The sequence below is a fragment of the Galleria mellonella genome, unplaced genomic scaffold, assembly GCF_026898425.1.
Source record: "Galleria mellonella isolate WM207_F2 unplaced genomic scaffold, CSIRO_AGI_GalMel_v1 utg36, whole genome shotgun sequence".
Taxonomy (NCBI): domain Eukaryota; kingdom Metazoa; phylum Arthropoda; class Insecta; order Lepidoptera; family Pyralidae; genus Galleria; species Galleria mellonella.
This window is the reverse complement of record NW_026442086.1, coordinates 7,502,023-7,519,394: the sequence shown is the minus strand read 5'-3', so window position 1 is coordinate 7,519,394 and position 17,372 is coordinate 7,502,023. Positions and strand designations below refer to the sequence as shown.

The 17,372-nt window shown below is 35.4% G+C and overlaps 2 protein-coding genes across 4 annotated transcripts; one reads left to right on the top strand and one right to left on the bottom strand.

Annotated features, from left to right (window-relative positions):
• The first annotated feature begins 193 nt into the window (after window positions 1–193).
• LOC113520527 (acyl carrier protein, mitochondrial) lies at window positions 194–1,490 on the top strand. Of its 2 annotated transcripts, none has more exons than XM_026905883.3 (3): window positions 194–432; window positions 810–920; window positions 1,033–1,490. In XM_026905883.3, exons 1-3 carry the CDS (start codon window positions 265–267, stop codon window positions 1,210–1,212), a joined length of 459 nt encoding a protein of 152 aa, XP_026761684.1. In that variant the 5' UTR covers window positions 194–264; the 3' UTR covers window positions 1,213–1,490. The 2 variants fall into 2 exon arrangements, with proteins under 2 accessions (XP_026761684.1, XP_026761683.1); XM_026905882.3 differs by lacking the exon at window positions 810–920 and adding an exon at window positions 654–770.
• Window positions 1,491–4,350: 2,860 nt separating this feature from the next.
• Window positions 4,351–13,827, bottom strand: LOC113520716 (uncharacterized). Of its 2 annotated transcripts, XM_052897278.1 has the most exons (7): window positions 13,581–13,827; window positions 13,413–13,498; window positions 9,587–9,820; window positions 7,842–7,945; window positions 7,632–7,763; window positions 6,417–7,546; window positions 4,351–6,337 (listed from the first exon to the last, which is right to left on the bottom strand). In XM_052897278.1, exons 1-7 carry the CDS (start codon window positions 13,618–13,620, stop codon window positions 5,076–5,078), a joined length of 2,988 nt encoding a protein of 995 aa, XP_052753238.1. In that variant the 5' UTR covers window positions 13,621–13,827; the 3' UTR covers window positions 4,351–5,075. The 2 variants fall into 2 exon arrangements, with proteins under 2 accessions (XP_052753238.1, XP_052753239.1); XM_052897279.1 differs by lacking the exons at window positions 7,842–7,945; window positions 13,413–13,498; window positions 13,581–13,827 and having other exon boundaries at window positions 9,587–9,814.
• Window positions 13,828–17,372: the final 3,545 nt, after the last annotated feature.

The following is a 17,372-nucleotide window of genomic DNA, read 5'->3' as shown; positions in this document are numbered from 1 at the left end:
TACATAGACGCCACATAGAATTTTCTTAGATCTTGTTTATCTTCAGCAAATTATGAATCACACGTTACATGTTGTGTTGTTGGGCATTCAAAAATATGTGATTTTTTTTAAGAAATATTAGTAATAAATTTTTTAAATAGCAACACAAAAGATAATAGTACCTAACCAAATGTCTTTGTTCATCTGTTATCTCAATAGGTAGTTTATTAAAAAATATGCGGCCCTCCTTCGCTTGTCTATGGAATTTTATTTGAAGTCGGAAAAATGGCTGCTGTTAATCTTGCTCGTACTGTTTTTAATGGATTACTACGAAAATCCACCACATATAAAGCACCGGTCGTTTGCCGACTCTCTTCTGTCGCTCTAAAACAAAAATATAGTACAATAAAGTGCTCCGTTCAGATATATAATTCAAACCACTTTAAAACTGGGGTAAGATTTTTTTCTAAAACAATAGATATTTTAAAATTCTACAAATATACCTACCACATAAAATATATATTTCCAAGTTTTTATTATGTATTACTTTCTATTACGATCTTTCATTTAACAGATTTTTTATTTTTTTATTACTTATGTTTTATAACCTCAAAAGTATTGCATAACAAATGTGTATACTGTATACAGTCTGAGTGTTAATATAAAATGTTTAGGTGCAATGTCAGCGAATACAACAGTACTCTGGTGCCCAGTCTAAACTCTCTCCGCAGCAAATTGAGGAACGAGTGTTGAAAGTGTGCAGGGCATACGACAAACTGAGTACTATTCAGGTACCTATATCTACATTTATTTTCATAAATTTGTTTCAGAACAACCATGGTGTCCGCAAGTACAGCGGTGGCCCCCCACTCACTTTAGACCTTATTAAAAGTAGAGTGATCCTTGTTCTACAACTTTATGACAAAATTAATCCTGAAAAGGTAGCATCACATAGATTTTTTAAATCTTTTATTTCTTCTCTAATTGATACATTACTAGTTCATAATTACCTTTAACATTATTAAAATATTTTCCTTTTTTTTTTCATTTCAGTTGTCTGTAGATTCCCATTTCATGACTGATCTTGGTCTTGATTCTCTTGACCATGTGGAAGTCATTATGGCTATGGAGGATGAATTCGGTTTTGAAATTCCTGATGCAGATGCAGAGAGACTGGTTAGACCAAAGGACATAATCCAATATATTGCTGATAAGGAGGATGTTTTTGAATAAATGCAAAATCATTGCTGTTTGTCTCAAGAGTTTAGACCAATTATTAATGGTTTCATCACATAACAAATACTATAAGGTCATAAACAAAAATTTAAGTGTTATTTATTAAAAAAAAAAAGTTGGTCTAAGACATTTTGGGATACAGCTTAGTGTCTAGTTCTGATTTATTTTACATATTATTCAAATAAGAATGAACTGTGTAAAACTGATAGTGAATCATCTGTGGAGATGTATAAAGTGTAAATTGTTTTTATTGATTACAAGCCTGTTAGAGTAGATTGCCTGCTTTTCATTTAATCTAATCTCCAAAGAATAAAACAGAATCAATAAAACAATTTAATTTATATCAATTTGTATCATTTTCATAGATTAAAAATGTTTCTTAATATTTACATCTTAGTTTGGTGTTTTGGTAACATATACAATGACAAACTTTATGTTATTGTAATGTAAGCATGACATGAATTTTTGATATTTATTTTGACAGTGAATTACAGGGCATTGAGGCAACTTATTCTTGTTAAAATAATTATTACAAACAGACAGTAGCTGTCCTGACACTAATAAAAATAATGATTAATTTTAGTTCTATCAAATGTAACTATATTTCGTAGCAACCAGAAACATTGTCGGCTTCCTACAAAATGTTACATCTGAACAAATCTTCATGAATGGCAACACATTACGACATTAGACATTATGGTATAATCTGAAATATTTATTGGTGATATCAACTATCAGTTCGGTTGCCATTTCATGTGATATAAAAAATAGAGACATTTAAAAAAAATAAAGAATATTCATATTTAAAAAAAAGTACTATTATCTACTAATTCTGTAGTCTCATTGAAGGTGTTTAGTAATCATTCCCTCTGACTCGTTCGTTCGAGCTCTCTCGTTCCCACCACTCAGCACGTATAACACGTCGTCACTTAATATATAGTTTAAAATAATAAATAATCAATATTGCTAAGTGCCTTTGGACTTTACATCCACTAAAACCTGCATACCATAGTATATAAATACTATACAGAAGGTACAATTTATGTTTATAATAAATGGTAACAAAGTCAGTTCAATGAAAATACAATAGTGATGTTTTTTTTTTTGATAGGTGAAAATGGTATGGTAACCCCGCCTACGCTAATGGTATACGCCAGCGGAGCACCAGTGAAGGGTGATAGATGAGAATGAAAACAGGCCAGTTAGCCCATCATGATGAATTTATCAGGAATTAACCGTGATAGTTTCCAGGGAGAACTGCGAGGAAGTCGACCTGGTTGGGTATATTGCTAGCAATGGCATTCTCAGTCTCCATTACTAACAATCCCTTTCTCCTTTACAATAGTGATTAGATTAAGAGGTTGGATAAAACAATTCATATATAAGAAATCTGTTGAGAATATTTTGATTAATTTCATTGTAATCATTAATATGTAAAAAAAAACTATACAAAGACTAAATAGAATTTGTTTTGAATTAGTTTGCCATTTTAAGTTGCATAAAAAAATAGAAATAAATTGATTAATTTATTATATTTTGTTAATTAACTCAGTAGTTGTTTCTCATGGCATTGCCTGCATGAATCGAAAAATATGCTGTGTTAGGATGTGGACGTGCCTACCTGAGTACTAAATTTCATTCAAATATGTTTAGCCGTTTAAGTGTCATTAAGTAACAAACATCTTTACAAATTTTCTCATTTATAAAACTAGCTGTATCCTAGAATTTCGCCAGCGTTATATAAGACGTTTTAATTTATGACAAAATCTGTGTACCAAATTTAATTCAAATCTATTCAGTGGTTTTTGTTGGACAAAGTAAAAAATATCTATCACATAGACATATAGACATCATATAATGTTACTTTATAATTTATCCATTCTCACAAATTACTATATGCGGATGGCATATAGTAGGTAGTCGGATTTCTAAACACATCAGTGATATTTGATTCGTATAATTTTGAAAAAATATTAGTTATATATCATTTTCGATAAATAATTCCACTCATGCATTGTCTTACCAAAGAAGTTTTATTTTTAAGTCTTAAAAAAATATTGTTTTTTAGTTGTTCTCACTATAAACTTGGTATACTGTACTAGTTCTCGCATTTAATGTAAGTGCTGCCATCTGTTGTTGAGTAGACTAACTTGAAAGTATCATAAAAGCAATATGTCTCCGGCGCTCTTTGAGCCGATTCCATATGTATTACATATAGAATAGCAAATATTAAGCTGTGTATTTAAGCGAAAGCGAATCTGATTTCATGCTCACTTATCATTCATGGGTACCTTTTCAGGGCAAACTAATAGCGTAGGTGGAGTTATCATTCTAGTTTTCATCCTATTAAGAAAAATTGTGAGTAAATAGGCGAAAACGAATACACTAATTTTTTTCTAGTTTTTTTTTTTTTACAACACAGGGGGCAAACGAGCATGCGGCTCACCTGATGGTAAGTGACTACCGCCGCCCATGGTCACCCACAACACTTACGGCATTGCAGGTGTGCTGCCGGCCTTTTAAAAAGGAATATGCTCTTTTCTTGAAGGTTATGTTGTCGTATCGGTTCGGAAATACTGCTGCTGGAAGTTGATTCCAAAGAGTGGTTGTGCGTGGGAGAAAGTGCCTTGAAAAACGCACGGTGGAGGACCGCCACTCGTCCAGATGGTTGGGATGATATTTTAGTTTTATATTAATTGGGCTTTAATAGATCTCGCCTGTACTTTTCCAGTAGATCAAATTTAAATTTATAAATAAAGAACAAAATTAAGATTGAATTGCAATGAAAATAATATATATCATATATGGGTATTCTTTGAAAGAAAACTGATTTTTGTTGTTGCGATGCTCGAGATGTAATGATCAAATCATTTCAGTTTATACATACGTATAAACATATATAGGACATATAGTCCTATATATATAGCTATGGTAACAATTTACTATCAGATGGGTCGAATGTTTGTTTGCCATACCTAAGTAATATAAAAAAAAATTATTAGGGTGTTAATAAGTCGGAATCAAATCCAATGTTGTACCAAATACTTTTTTCTAATGTGATTAATAAAAAAATAAATGAAAAAGTAAAAATGTTGGCGATTGTATCGTTACATATTTAAAAATAAAACCACTGCATTAGAATAATTATTTATACAAGTTTTAAAGATGAAACTTTATATGACACAAATTTCATCTCGTAGAAATAAAAGAACAGTACTCACTAAGCATACATTAACATTTATATACAGACTAAGCTCGCAACATCTAAATGCACTTCACTTGCACACACAACATGCCATCCGACTCTAAATATAGTATGGTACAATACTATTTACATCGCTTACAATCCGAAGGGTGGAGCCTCGACATATATTACTTTCGAATAACAAAAATTAACTTAAATACTGTTCCATCCGCACACAACGTTCACTTTATGTGGAAATGAAATATTTTATATTAATATAAAACTGAGATAATATGTATAAAATAAATATCAACAGTGGGGCTAAGCGTATGCTGCGACGCAATAAATATAGTTATTTACTTGCAAACAACATCTCAGGATGTTCACAGTCTTTGACTAATTGCTGTTAAAATAAAAATGGCATTTATCATAAAAAAAAATCGATGCGCACGTATCGCGCTATCTATGACGGGGCTACGATACGCAAAGAATGGTATAAATGTCTATTTTGTTGGTGGCTACATAAGTTCGTGTCACATCGTAATTTATCTTGTTACTATGTTAAAATCTATCGCGGCTTGCGCAGCGAGCGCTGCTTCGACTGCGTCTCGGCATACGCTTAGCCTAATGGTAGTGGTCACGCTGGATTACGACGCGGAGCCGAGGGGAGCGGAGGCTACCGCGGGCGGCTGGCGCGGCGCGAGGCCGCTGCGGCGGCGGCGGCGGCGGCGGGCGCGGCGGCGGGCGCGGCGGCGGCGGCGGCGGCGGCGGCGGCGGCGGCGGCGGCGGCGGCGGCGGCGGCCGAGCGCAGCCGTCGCGCCGCGCCCGGGTCCACGCGCGCCACGCGCACCACGGGCTGCAGCCAGCCGCCCAGCCCCTGCAGCGCCCGCTTCTTCTTCCGAACCTCCCTCTCGTCCTCGGACACCGAGGGCCGCGACGTTCGCTTCTCGTCCTTTTCAGCTTTTGACTTCGACTTGTCGTCCCGGAGAAATAGCTTTAGATCCATATGTATGTTCTTATCGTTTTTAACTCGCTCCGGTGACAAGTCGACGTCTGTGGCTTCGCTCTTGTCCTGCGAGTCGTCGTCGGACCTGAGTTTGTCCCGCGCGACACTGGTGTCGACCTCGCGCGGCTTCGCCCTGTCCTCCGTTAGCGTTACGTCGTCTCTCTCGGTTTCCGACAGGTTTGGGTCCTCCTCGCTGAGCGTGTCGCGGGTGGTCTCGTCGTCGGGCGGCTCCGCGGACGACCGATCTAGGCTGCTGTCGGTCTTCCGCTCGACGTCGGCGCTGTTCCCCCTGGAAGTTTTCTTTGTCTGCTTCTTTTTACTTGGCCATCCTGTTCTATTCTTCTTCTTGAATCTGCCCCGTCTCGACCTCGCCCGATCCACCTCCCCCTCCTTGATCTCGTTCCTTATTATATCGCAGTCTTGACATTCGAGAACTAAACTGGACACATCGGGAATATTCGTGGACGTGGTGACCGCAGTTTCGCCTTCCACGGCTCCATCTGATAATTCAAAATCGGCGACATCCTCGAAAACTTCAGACAAAAACTGTTGAAGTCTCTCCGATGCTTCCTGTGATTCTGATAAAACTGGCTCAACTTTTAGGTTGCTTTGTATATCACTAATTGTGTCTTCCGATGCTGTCGATTTTGTATCGTCGGGATGTTTTCGTCTGTGCAATAAGCCAGCTGAGCCCAGTATGGCTAATGTGGATGCGTGTTCTCTAGGAGATTTTCTTGGGTGGCCCTCTAATGCTAAAATTGCCGCAGTTCGTTTCCGAATTCTTTGCTTCTTCATCCCTCGAGTCCCATATAACCTTGATGGTCCAGGTTTCTCTTCTCGTTTAACGAGATCACTTAGTGAGCAGCAGTTAGGTTTTAAAGGTGGTAACTGACCAACTTCATATGGTAACTTTGGTGATTTTGAGTATAAAGCTGCAACAAAGAAAACTATTTGTTAGACGTTTAAAAAACCAGTATTGCAATACATTATAATTATATTATTAATGCTTACCAAAATATTGTGGTATATTTTTAATTAGAACTTTATCTTCGTCTTGTCGTTTGAAAGTTTCAAACCAAGGCTCACTATGGGGTACAGATTCAAATGCAAACTCCAATTGTTCCACAGCTGGAGTGTATTTCAGTCTACCGTCCTCCCACTTCATACATTTCTCTGAGGGTTCCTCCCGTAAAGGACTTACGACTTCACCTTCAGGTAGTTCAGGAGCCAGAGCTGGTTCAACAACAGGTGGTAATTGTTCTTCTGCAAGTTCTACAGAAGGTGTAACTGCTACTTTGCAGGGCACTCTTCTGCTTCTTTTCGCTACAACTGGCGCCTTTCTTTTGCGTCTCCTCTTATCTTCTGGCCAACTATCTTCTTCGGAGGATTCCTCTTTTAGTGCTAATGGTCGCGCCAACCTTCGCCTCTCAGTCATAGGTGGTGGTGGTGGGGGTGGTTGAGGCGGCGTTTTTCTTTTAGGACTTAGAACTTTATCCTCATCATCTGATGACGTTGAGCTTGTTGAACTGGCACGTTTTGGAAACATGAATTGCTCTGCCTCATCACTTAGTACTGACAATTCTGACCGTCTCACTTTTCTAAACTTCACAACTAGAGGTTTGGCACCATTACAATTAGGAGATGAATCCTTTCTTTTGTTTGTAAACCCGCCGCTGGATCTAAGCTTTGTGCTTACACCAACAACTTTGTAGTACTGGCGATCTTCCGTTTGGGCGTCGTTGCATCTTTTACTACATCTCGTGTTGTGTTTCTTTTCATCATCTAATCCTCCGTTGCGCCTAGGACTTTGGTTTCCATTTGTATTTGAATCTGGTGTTTGAGATCGTTTTGAACGCCTATTTTTTGGCTGATCCATGTCTCCGTTGCATATTTTTCGCAAGGACCTCCTTTCACCGTTAATTGGCGTTGCTTTATCCAGGAATGTGGTTACGTCGGCACCGGAACTTATTAATGAGTCTAGTGCAAGGAAGTTAGTGTGATCCCTGACGAACGCCAAGTGATGTGGCGAGCGTCGATGTAGCGCTGCATCCACGTAGTCAGTATTGCACATCTCACAGTAACCTCCCTTCACTTCCTTTTCTTCCCTCTCCTTGATACGTGGTCGACTTTTCCTCGTCATTCTGAAACAGACATAGTATTTATCAATTAACAAATGTTTCAATGCAGGTATATTACTAAACATAACTTCTTACAAAGATTACTTACTTCTGATGTGTAGTGCTATTTTTACTTAACAGTATTTCCGATGATTCTATTTTCTCTTTCTTCTCTTTGGGCAAGTCTGATTCTAATATTTCAGGCCATTCATCAAACTCCTTGAAAATCGGTTTACATATTCTGAAATGAAATGAAGGAAGCAGTTAGTAAGCAAGAAAGTTTATCGTGTTACTATACTGTAGAAATGTTGATTCATACTTGTCCAAAAATTCAATCTTGATAAAAGGTTTAGTGAAGAACCTGACATGCGCTATACGCGGCGCCGTGAAGAATGTGTACAGTTTATCCAATAGATTTATAGCCTGAAAGATTAATAAATATAATGTAAATATATAGGAATAAGAGAAAGATGTGTAATATTAGCGATACATTCTATTAATATTGCTTAGTTAGTATAAGAGAAGAAATTGACAGTTTTGTATTATGTTAGTATATAAAGCATGCCAAGTATGAATCTTACGACGTTCACAATATACCAAAATTAGTACATATAGCAGCATGAGATGTGTACTAGAAGATTATAATACATTTAATGTAAGACCTATAATATAAATTTAAAGAAAGTATATAATAATGAAAGTATTAAAATGGCAACGCATGGGGGGTATCATGGGCGAAACAGTATACTCTGTTATGTCCATGGTACTGCTCATGTCTATAGGCGACAGTTACCACTTTCCATCAGGTGGGCCGTCAGCTTGTTTGCCATTCTAAGTTGTATAAAAAAAAACATAGTATTAAAATGGATGGATGTGAAAGGGGACACCCGAAGAAAAGGTGGATGGATTATGTAAAAAATAATATGCATAAAAACAGGAGTAAGCCCGCAAAAGATAGTTAACAGAATTTGTGGAAGAGGAATACATACTGAGATGATCCCAGATAAATGGGAAAGGACAAGGCAATTATGACTTAAAAGACTTGATTGAAATATATCATACAGAAATATAATTTAAATTCTGGTTATCAAGTGCAAAGCCATGATCATATTGATTTATTTAGCTGTGCATTTGTTGTTGAAATTTACAATAATCTCAGTAACTGTTAACCATCAGGTGGGTCTTTTTTTTTATGATTTGCGGTACAGTATTTAAGGCATCCCGTCCTCGCTATTGGATACGGGTTGTGGAATGCCTTTGAATGGAACGAATGAATACTTGATGGGCGCAATTTAGACGCAATATTAGAAAGATAATAAATAATAGAAAGATAATACCACTTCAGTGGTATAAAAATAAATTGCCAGATTGAGTTCCACATGCTACTGCTTGGAAACCATTGTGGTTAATTCCTTATAAATTGTAAATTCAATAGGAATTCTTCACATCCTCATCTATCATCGCTCACCAGTACTTTTTTTTTAATAGATGATAATGAAATGGTAATCCCACCTGCGCTATCGGTATACATTGGCAGGGCACCCATGAAGGTGAGGATAAAGCAGGTTGTGACGAATTCAACAAGAATTGTTCACATTGGTTTATAGGGGGAACCACGTGGAGGTCGACCTAATAAGGCATATTGCAAGCAATGGGGCTGTCAAACTCCATTGCTAACAATCCATTTCCTCCCCACTCATCAGTATTGGTAGGGCACATACCGATAGTGAAGGCTGGCCCATCAGTTCATTTCTCATAAATACAAACTACTTGTATGTGGGAGGAATGGACTGTTAGTAATGAAGAGGTTAGTCCCCATTGCTATCAATATACCCTTTCAATTCGACCTCCACGCAGTTCCCCCTGGAAACTATAGTGACTAATTTATCCATGAATTCATCACGATGGGCTAACTGACCTGCCTTTTCAACCTCACCTGTCACCTCTAACTGAAAATGGAATGGTAATATACACTTGCAGGTTTACCATGTCATTTTCACTCATTAAAAAAAACTACTAGTATGAGGGTGGCGCCCTCTGGTGGTGGAATGAATGGACACAAACCTTCTGTACTGTGAGGAGAACGTAGTTGTGGTTGTGCGCGGGTGGCGCGTGCGGAAGTGGGTGAATGTGAGGGCGCACCCTCTGGAGCATGGCATCAGCTCGCGCCCGGGCCGCGTCACGGCAGCGCCGCCATCGCGCCGGGACCGCGCCCCCCGCCTCCGCTCCGCCGCCACCAGCGCTCGGGACGTCTCGCACCACGTGGGTCACTCGCGACGTCAACAACACTTCCTGTTGCTGCAACAATCATATATTTCATTAATAATTTGACAATTAAAAATAATAGATACAGTAAATTTTAATGAGAAGTGATTATTATTCTTAATCTTGAAAGGGTACAATTATAGGGTACTAACAATTTATCTTTTTAATTGACTACCGCCTTTTACAGGGCTTTTTAAAAATAAAACTATGCCTATGTTACTGGCTGATAATATAGATTTCTATAGAAGAAGAGAGATTTAAAATAATTGTTAAAATCTATAAAATAATAAAAAATTTCTTTATAATATTAGTTTATTTGAACAAGGATATTAACCCATAAGTTTTCTAGCATATGTGTGTGTATATATATGTGTGTGTGTATATACATATATATATATATATATATAACACAGGGGGCCAACAAGTATGTGGCTCACCTGATGGTAAGTGATCACAGCCGCCCATGATCACCCATGACACTAGTGGCATTGCAGGTGTGCTGCTAGCCTTTTAAAAAGGAATACACTATTTTCTTGAAGGTGATGTTAAAATACCATTATGTTAATGTATGATGGTGGTCAAATATGAAATCTCATTGAACTTCATAATTAAAATAAAAAGTATGATTAAATGACAAAATTCTACATAATATCAGTACCATAACTATTGTAATATGAAAGTTTTTCAAGGTATTTATTATATATTTAACTTGCATGTATATAAAAAGGTACATATGACAGATTTTTTTTTGATGGGTGAAAATCGTATGGTAACCCCGCCTGCGCTAACAGGATACGCTGGCGGAGCACCAGTGAAGGGTGATAGATGAGAATGAAAACAGGCCAGTTAGTCCATCATGATGAATTCTATTATATATAATATATATAATTATAAATATACCAAGATAGTTAAGATCTAGTTAGATATATAAATACAGTATATTTCAAGCAGTATGACACAAATTGATATTGTAATATGGAACAAGTGGAATTGAAACTGTTAAGTGATCTATTAGTGAAGCTGTACATTTTCACCAAAGGAACATTGGTTTAAAACTGACAATTTGAGCCTTCCATACTATACTAACAAACTCACACAGCCGGGACTCTCAACACTTGTTTTCTAATTTTTTTATTGTTCATTTAAATAATACATAATTTCTGTATTAATATTATACTCTATGAATATGCACAACGGCCCAAATGAGAGGCTAAGTGCGGAAAACAGAGTCTTTCTTACATTCTTCTTACTCTATGAATGGAAGAAGAAAATATAAATTGATTTAACATTTTGATTTTGCTCTGTATATGCTTAATTGTATCTTAATAAATATTTATTCACTAGTACAAATATGTGTACATGGCGGACCTAATGCTAAAAGCTTTCTCTCCCAGTCAACCATAGTAACTGTGATACATATTTGTTATTAAAAAAAAATATTCTTAGATTCTTCACTGTGCATTCCATAATTTTAGTAAGTAAACTCCATATTGACACAAATGGAATATTTGAAAAAAAAAAAAAATCTTGATGTTTTTACAGTATTCATTATTTAAATATAAAAATAGATATGTAAATATTCCTATCTTTGGAAGTTCTTCATTTTATTGACCATTATTTTTGTAAAGAGACATGCAAAGATTGTTTAGTAAGCAAGAGAATTTAAATGATAAATAATACAAAATGGAAACTGAACAAATTTTCTGATTCAATACCACTCGCACAAACAGTGAATTATTCCCATTTCGGATTTGTAGTCAATATATACCATTTATTTAAATAACTTTATTAACCAAATGAATGTAGGGAACAAAAGGTGGAATTAATGCTAGTAGCATTCTCTTCTAGTCAACATTTTGACAGTAAAATACTATGTTTTAATTGTTTGTTACAGCTTTACTCATAAAATTTTATACAATAAGTATCTACAATCTGATATGTGTTAACAATACTGGTTCAGCCATAATTGTGTGATTGAATAACAAACATCTTTACAGATTCACATTTATAATATTATTAGGATCAAGAAATTTTATTGTACACTGCAAAAATTTAAGTGCCAACCCTAATAGGTATTCAAAGATGTCAATTCACATAATACTTGTATGGCAACATAATGTTAATGTCATCATTTTCTGACATATGTATATATAAACTATGTTATGATAGTCAGCACAACGTGTTTAAATCTTGCTTACTATGTTATACAAAGTGGACTGTGGTGCAATTATGCTGACAAAGAGAAAATAAGTTGGAAGGTATTCTTAGAAAAAGTCCCCACACATAGTACTGAGAAACAATGGCATTACAAGGCGCGGGCGAGCATTCGTGAGGTACCGACGCGACACGGCGACACATCATACAGTTTTCCTCGAAACACGGCCGACGAGGCGTAGTATGGACGCTGCCGGCCGTGGCGTAGCGCCCTACACCGCTCCCGCCAATCGTCCCGCGCAAAAAAATAACACACCACACCAATTCATATCAAACTAAACCCTAGTACGCTTGCCATAAGAATCACATCTCTTTGATTACAGAAAAGCAATATCAACTGTCAAAAATCAAGCATATACACGCGTAACCCAAAGGAAACTACATTTCAAACGGCTTTTAAAATGGATGTAGTGCACTGTAGCACGAGAGAGCGCGGCGCGCGGCCTCGGCCCGTTGCATTTAGCGCTGCGGCAGTGGCTCTAACGCGACAGTACAAAAGATGACCTAAAATCGAATGTGAGCTACACGCTCCACGGGCGAATACACGACTGTTTAAAACTATTTTCTAAACAATTCTGACACAATCGCTGTGTCGGCAAATATTCGTAAGTAATATAGAGCATATATACTTACACAAAAGCCGTCCGCGAGAGCCCCGCAGCCCGCTTATCACAAAAATAAGTAACTATATACTAGTCACTGAGACGGGCACTTCGTCACTATTAGATATACCACGAATTTGCAATGTATTACAACACAAGAACTTCCCACAATGTATAATGTAAATTTTTATTGCTTACGATGTAACACAAACACTTTTTAATGTCATTTACGCACAATAACTAAAAGAAAATTGAAAAAGTAACAACAAACACAAATCTGACACACACAAGATGGAGATATTTCGTGATAATTTTTGTTTTTGTCGCAAGAGGCGCTGCCCGCGCTGCTTTTGTGTGGAAGGGGGAATGCTTTCTCATTGGTCGGTAAGGAAAGTGCGTTCCGTTCTATGGTAATTCTTTTCACGTAAGTATTTAATAAAATAAAATACATATTTTTAAAATTTTATTTTATGGTAAAATAAACACATTTAATACTTTCTAAATATATACTAACAGACAAGGTTTCATATTAAATTAAGAGATATAATATCAGAACAACATAAATTAAATTAAAAAATCGTTCATGACATTCTAGATTCGAACTTCGTATATCCGAATGTAAATAATATGACCAAATGTAGTATGCCGTTAAAATACCCAGAGAAATGGTTAATCGAACGTTATACGTAAATAAATCATATTATAAATGCTATATAGCTAACCAAAAATGCTACGTACACATAAATATAGTATTGTGTACTTATTACAGATTTTGGCGGTAAATTAACACAAAATAATTAGACACTTACCATACCCATATCTTGTATCCTTCGTGATATAGATCTAGCAAGCCCTTGATCTTGTACATCCAAATAGAAACAAAAGTTTCTTCTAACTGCAAAAGTCGGAGATTAACATTATGTCGAAAATAAACAGTACAAATATAATAATAACATAAACGTTGAAATATGGCGCACCTCGGTTGTATTTTTCACTAAGATTCAACGTCGAAACCATCTTTGTTTAATTATTGTATAGTACACCATCACAAGCGTAATTCTTCAAAATAGTGAATTATATATTTATAGACACATATTTCAGTATTAGACAAATCATTTTGTATGAAATAATTATATAAGTATCTATTATTCGAATTTTTTTTTGCAAAATTCATTTCTTAGATTACATACGTTTCAAACGTCGAAAACCTAAGAAAATCGAAATGTCAATGACAGCTGAGTGTCAAAGACAACAGAATCTTGTACGATCTATGGTTTATTAATCGATATTAAAAATCGATACCATATGCTTTTCTCTTTCCTTATTTCCTACTTCTTTGTTTGTTCCCACATTTGATTTTATGTGGTTATATATACGTAGTTAATATAATTTTAAACAATCTCTGAACGTTTATAGACAATTCAAATAAGATTTCATCAATTAAATTAATTCCAGCTCTTCTTACATAAAATCAATACACCCTAAGTACCTAGTTCTATAAGAATATTATTTTTTAGAAGTTCACTATCACTGAATGTACATAATAAACTATTTACTTTGTCTACATTCTATAGAATTTATGAATCCTACATGTACTTGCTACAAACCACAGAATATGCAATTAGAACACTGTCTGAAGAGCTTTTTCCTTACACTATGACTATAGCTAGTATATAATATACGTAAAGTTACATAACACATTTTTAAGTAAGTACCTACATAAGATATACAGTTAATTCTGATAAACTGTGAAGTCATTACAACGTGTAGGTACATATTAGTTTTATGAATATGCCTTAATGTTAAAGGTGATTTTTATCTAACATTTAAAAGTAAAATAGCTTTTTACTTTTCGTTATCCTGCATTTTATTGTAGGTAAAATGTCGAAGTACCTACAAAGCGCTACTCCGGTAGGTACAGAGCTCGGCAGGCGGTACAACAGGGAGTATATAGTTACGTATTTTATTGATTGCTCGTGTTTGTACATATATACCGAAGTGGACGCTCGTCACGTAGGTATATCTATTGCAAACACCCGTTTGGTTGGTTACCAATATAGAATGTGTCTACCTACCTATATATATGAAAAGCATAGACATACATCGTCTAGATATAGATCCTAGTAGATATTCTGATTATACTTAAATGATACATAACATAGATATTAATAGATGTATAGATAGATATAATAAATAATGAAAGTAAATAAATCTGTAAATAACATACGTTAGATTAAGAAATTTTCTCTGTTTACATATTCATTTTTTATATTTATAATAGATATAAATAAGTATGATTTGCCTATGCAAGGAAATAGACAAAGATAGGCACACTATCGAATATAATCCAAAGAGTGGGTACGTACAAAGGTATTATTTTATCTATGGTACAGTATCTACCTACAAATTTTTCATAAAATTCAAAATTTTTTTAACCAATTTTGTATTTATGTTACTGTATATATTTTGTATTTGAATTTATTTAAAAGAAACAGGTTAGGACTGTTCTTATGGAAAGACATTAGATTCAGTTCATATGATTATCGGTCATCTCCTTACTCTGCCAGTACTACATAAAAAGCATTGTGGGTCGAACGGGCTTGTTCCTGTGTTAATTTTGTGGTAGATGTATCATATCGTATCATACTTACCTACTAACCTTCTTAAGTTTTTAATTAAATGATTTTTTTAAACAAATAAATTACGTTAGAAAAATTTTAAATTGAAATTAAAGAGAAATGTAATTACTTTTAAAACGAAATTAAATATATATATTATACTGCGTTTATGAATAGGTCATTCCTGTTTGGTGCTCAATCGCCTAGAAACATATTTTAATTATTTGGATAGTCCGTTTTTTGCGCAGGAATTTCTAACGTCTCAAAAACAATTGAGGATGAAGCGCCTTAAGTAGGTACCTATTTATGTATATAACCCCTTTTGAAATATTCTAGGCCTTCGCTTGTTTCGCTAGAGATCGATGTAGTTTACATCTTATCTATTATATACACGGGTTTTATTGGTTATATACTTATATCGTGGTAAAAATTGTACACTCATGTATGTCCCTGAGAGTAGTTACGAAATCGTTACGTAGGTATGATGTTGCCGAACTCACCCACCTCAAAGTTCATTCCTCCGTGCTCAATAATTTATTCTACTCGATCATAGATGGAGCTTCACATATATCTCAATAATATTTCACAAGATGGCACTATAAAAAACTTTCCAATATAATTTGTATAAATAAAAAGAAAAATATTGTATTCAACAAGATGGAAAAATCTTGTTTCTAGAATGAAATTGAAAATTGTTCATTGGTAAGTGCATCATCTGAGAATCGTAATAAATCGTAAATTGAAGTTTTATAGAAAGAAAAACAAAATTTGAAATTGACAGCGTACACTAGCGTGTTATATAAAAAAAAAATACATTACGCATTATGATCTCGTTTCCAACTATTTTCAATAAACTTCAAAAAAAGGAACTACTCAATTCGGTTGTATTTTTATATTTGTAATCTTATGGCTCCATACATTTAACTGTACCTCTACCGGAGAGTTTCGCAAACTTACTTCGATAGAATGTTATTGAATAGATGTAAAATCAATTGCAAAGTAAATCAGTACTACACACACTAAGTACTGAGAACAAAATAATTGTGGATTTAGTTATTGTCTATGGGCAAGGATTATTGTTTATTAATTCTGTCATACGCTTGGCGGGTGTTATATAAAAAAAGATACTCCGTGGATGCTATTCACGTCTCTTAGGCATTGATTACCACTTTTGTTCAGGCATCATCGTGTAAGCCGTTAACTCTCTACTGCTAAACATAATCGTCCCCCATAAGGGGGATTTGCCAATTGTTGGCACACTGAACAGGCGAGTTAGCAACTGCCAGATTATTAGAGGGAGACTTTGTACAATAGTCGATTGCTTGAGTACCTCTGTCTCATTCGTGTTTCTACCGTGAAACAGTTGTGTTTGCATGGCTGTGTTTCGGTTTGAAGGGTGGGCGTGAATTTACAGAGTACAGAGGAATATAACCTGAGTCCTCAGGAATGGCAACGCATGGGGGATATCACGGGCGAAACAGTATACTCTGTTATGTCCATGTTACTGCTCATGTTTATAGGCGACGGTTATCACTTTCCATCAGGTGGACCGTCAGCTTGTTTGCCATTCTAAGTTGTATAAAAAAAAAGTAAAAAATTCTACATTTTGTAGCAATATAATGTACAGATGTGGTGAATAACAGTACAGTTAGTAATATAAACATATCGTCATAGTCGTAGAATACTGACGGATCTATATATCGTCATAGTCGTAGAATACTGACGGATCTATATATCGTCATAGTCGTAGAATACTGACGGATCTATATATCGTCATAGTCGTAGAATACTGACGGATCTGCCGTATATTACATATAAAGATCCGTCAGTATTCTACGACTATATAGTAAGACTGTTCTTTTCCTCTTTTCAGCTGATTTCATGCGAAAAATAAGACTATTAGAATAATTTGGGATTTTGTTCCACGAAAAATACCGACGTTCGTTTGATTTAAAAACTATTGAATCAATTTAGACAGAATTTGTATGGGACCAATCTGAGAGTACATTGTTTTAGATAAAAAAAAAAAAAAAATCCCAATCAGTTTATAAAGGACAGTTATAATTCCTTCTTTTTTGAAGTAGTTTAAAAAGGAACATACCACGGTCAGTATCGATCTATCTTTATCTCGTATCAGTATATGTGAGTTTG

Bases quoted from the DNA above. Each gene is read 5' to 3' on its own strand.
- LOC113520716 (XM_052897278.1), bottom strand. From the start codon at position 13,620: ATGGTTTCGACGTTGAATCTTAGTGAAAAATACAACCGAG. The intron at 7,547-7,631 runs GTAAGTAATCTT...TGTCTGTTTCAG, and splicing joins AATAGCACTACACATCAGAA to AATGACGAGGAAAAGTCGAC. The intron at 6,338-6,416 runs GTAAGCATTAAT...TCTTTGTTGCAG, and splicing joins AAATATACCACAATATTTTG to CTTTATACTCAAAATCACCA.
- LOC113520527 (XM_026905882.3), top strand. From the start codon at position 265: ATGGCTGCTGTTAATCTTGCTCGTACTGTTTTTAATGGATTACTACGA. The intron at 433-653 runs GTAAGATTTTTT...TAAAATGTTTAG, and splicing joins CAAACCACTTTAAAACTGGG to GTGCAATGTCAGCGAATACA. The intron at 771-1,032 runs GTACCTATATCT...TTTTCATTTCAG, and splicing joins ACAAACTGAGTACTATTCAG to TTGTCTGTAGATTCCCATTT.